Raw genomic sequence first — 2,549 nt, 5'->3', positions numbered from 1 at the left:
CCGCATGAATGTAATGTGTCCAAGAGCCACTGACTTCAGGATGGTCCAGTTGGGGTCGATGCTGGTGACCGTTGGGTCCTCGGTGTACGTGTACTGGATGTCGGAGTTGGTCACCTCGGCCCTGTCAATCATCAGGCGGATAGGGGCGGAGCCTGTGCCTGTCATGGAGGCAGGGGTGATGCAGACAATCTCCCGATTGGTTCGTCTGAGAAGAAAAAGTGATTTTAAAGTTTCTGTTGTTCAGGAGCAGATTTCTGAACAGCTGACGACTCAGACAGGAACTGACTTCACAAACAGACACTCCTCCCTCTCGATGAAGACCGTGACGGCGCTGCCGGCATCCAGGTGTCGACCAATCACAGTCAGTCTGGTTCCCCCGGAAACTGGCCCCTTAACTGGACGAACTCGCGTGAAACTGGGGCTCTGGATAAAAAGTGTGTTAATATATTTACTGAAACCCTGAGCTCAAATCAGCTCAAAACTTCCTCCTAAACTCTTATAAACTTTCCTCAGACCTTCACACTGAACCTCAGCAGCTGTGTGAAGACCCTTCCTGCTAGCTGTTAGCTGTGAGCTGTGAGCTGTTAGCTTTTAGCTGTTAGCTGTGAGCTGCTAACTTTTAGCTGTTAGCTTTTAGCTGTGAGCTGTTAGCTTTTAGCTGTTAGATGTAAGCTGTGAGCTGTTAGCTTTTAGCTGTTAGCTTTTAGCTGTTAGCTGTGAGATTTTAGCTGTTAGCTGTGAGATTTTAGCTGTGAGCTTTTAGCTGTTAGCTGTTAGATGTTAGCTGTGAGATGTTAGCTGTGAGCTGTTAGCTGTGAGCTGTGAGCTGTTAGCTGTGAGATTTTAGCTGTTAGCTGTTAGCTTTTAGCTGTTAGCTGTGAGCTTTTAGCTGTTAGCTGTGAGCTTTTAGCTGTTAGCTGTGAGCTGCTAGCTGTGAGCTGTTAGTTGTGAGCTGTTAGCTGTGAGCTGTTAGCTGTGAGCTGTTAGCTGTGAGATTTTAGCTATTAGTTGTTAGCTGTGAGCTGTTAGCTGTGGGCTGTGAGCTGTTAGCTGTGAGATTTTAGCTATTAGCTGTTAGCTGTGAGCTGTTAGCTGTGAGCTGTTAGCTGTGAGATTTTAGCTATTAGTTGTTAGCTGTGAGCTGCTAGCTGTGAGCTTTTAGCTGTTAGCTGTGAGCTATTAGTTGTTAGCTGTGAGCTGTTAGCTTTTAGCTGTTAGCTGTGAGCTGTTAGTTGTGAGCTGTTAGCTGTGAGCTTTTAGCTGTGAGCTGTTAGCTGTGAGCTGTTAGCTGTGAGCTGTTAGCTGTGAGATTTTAGCTATTAGTTGTTAGCTGTGAGCTGTTAGCTGTGGGCTGTGAGCTATTAGCTGCTAGTTGTGAGCTTTTAGCTGTTAGCTGTGAGCTATTAGTTGTTAGCTGTGAGCTGTTAGCTTTTAGCTGTTAGCTGTGAGCTGTTAGCTGTGAGATTTTAGCTGTTAGCTGTGAGCTGTTAGCTGTGAGCTATAAGTTGTTAGCTGTTAGCTGTGAGCTTTTAGCTGTTAGCTGTTAGCTGTTAGCATGACGTTGTGCGGTGGTGACTCACAACGAAGGAGTAGGTCTGTGTGGAGAGCGTTCGATACTCGGCGCTGCACACACCGATGCACAGCTCCACGGGACCACCCGGAGAGTGTGGGAGGAGAGCCTCGGCCATGTCGCACACGATCCTGCAGACGAACCAGGACCAGAGTCAGAACACGGATCAGGACCAGAGTCAGAACACGGATCAGAGGCGCTCCTCGGTGTGTTGGTACACTCACCTCTCAGCGCTGACGTACTGCGACAGGACGGGGTTGCAGCGGACCCCGGCTACCTGGATGTGAGCGATCTCCTTCACCTGCAGACCCAGGTTCTCCCCCTCGATCGTCACCCGAGTCCCGCCCTCCCGAGGTCCGGTCAGAGGATCAATCTGTGGGGAGGAAYGGTCGTGAACAAGTCATGGCTTCTATAAAAGTCTTCCAGGTTGCAGGTATTAGTCCGTACCTTGGTGATGCGTGGGTGGCTGCAGCGCAGGTTGTGGCGGCCATRATGCATCCAGTTCTGCTCAGGTGAGGAGCAGTGCTGCCGCAGGAGGCACTTCCTGTTCTCTGTGCACCACCCACATTCAAAGACAGGGGGCGCCTTGAGGCACTGCCCACAGCTGGAGCGCTGCGCCTCACATTTATACAGCAGCGCTGCAGGAAGACAGCAGAGGATCAACTGACATCAAACCATGATCCATCCCAACAAATCCTGCACAAACACTACAACAATCACAAAATACACACAAGAAACACAAAAAGGTTTTTTGTCCAGTTTGTGTAAAAAACAACTCTTTACCTTTCATGAAGGCCGGTTTGTCGATGAGAAAATCTCCGTCCCAAACGATGGAGAAATCCACGGGCAGATCTCCAGCTTCATCTCCTTCATACCAGTACTGTGGAAACACACAGGTTTACTGACCATTAAAGATCAACTAAACCAGGTTTACTGACCATTAAAGATCAACTAAACCAGGTTTACTGACCATTAAAGA

General features: G+C 48.8%; 1 protein-coding gene across 1 annotated transcript in view; it reads right to left on the bottom strand.

The window, feature by feature from the left end:
* The window catches only part of LOC106533878 (plexin A3), a gene marked incomplete at its 5' end in the record, with an annotated part of 22,101 nt that extends 19,651 nt beyond the window's left edge, over positions 1-2,450 (bottom strand). Inside the window, 6 exon segments of the mRNA XM_014030338.1 lie at positions 35-205; positions 287-423; positions 1,581-1,701; positions 1,795-1,943; positions 2,018-2,208; positions 2,354-2,450. Of these exon segments, the coding sequence (XP_013885792.1) occupies positions 35-205; positions 287-423; positions 1,581-1,701; positions 1,795-1,943; positions 2,018-2,208; positions 2,354-2,450 (866 nt within the window).
* Between the last annotated feature and the right edge of the window lie 99 nt (positions 2,451-2,549).

Source organism: Austrofundulus limnaeus, unplaced genomic scaffold (genome assembly GCF_001266775.1).
Source record: "Austrofundulus limnaeus strain Quisiro unplaced genomic scaffold, Austrofundulus_limnaeus-1.0 Scaffold1043, whole genome shotgun sequence".
NCBI classification, from domain to species: Eukaryota; Metazoa; Chordata; class Actinopteri; order Cyprinodontiformes; family Rivulidae; genus Austrofundulus; species Austrofundulus limnaeus.
This window is presented reverse-complemented; position numbering and strand designations above follow the sequence as displayed.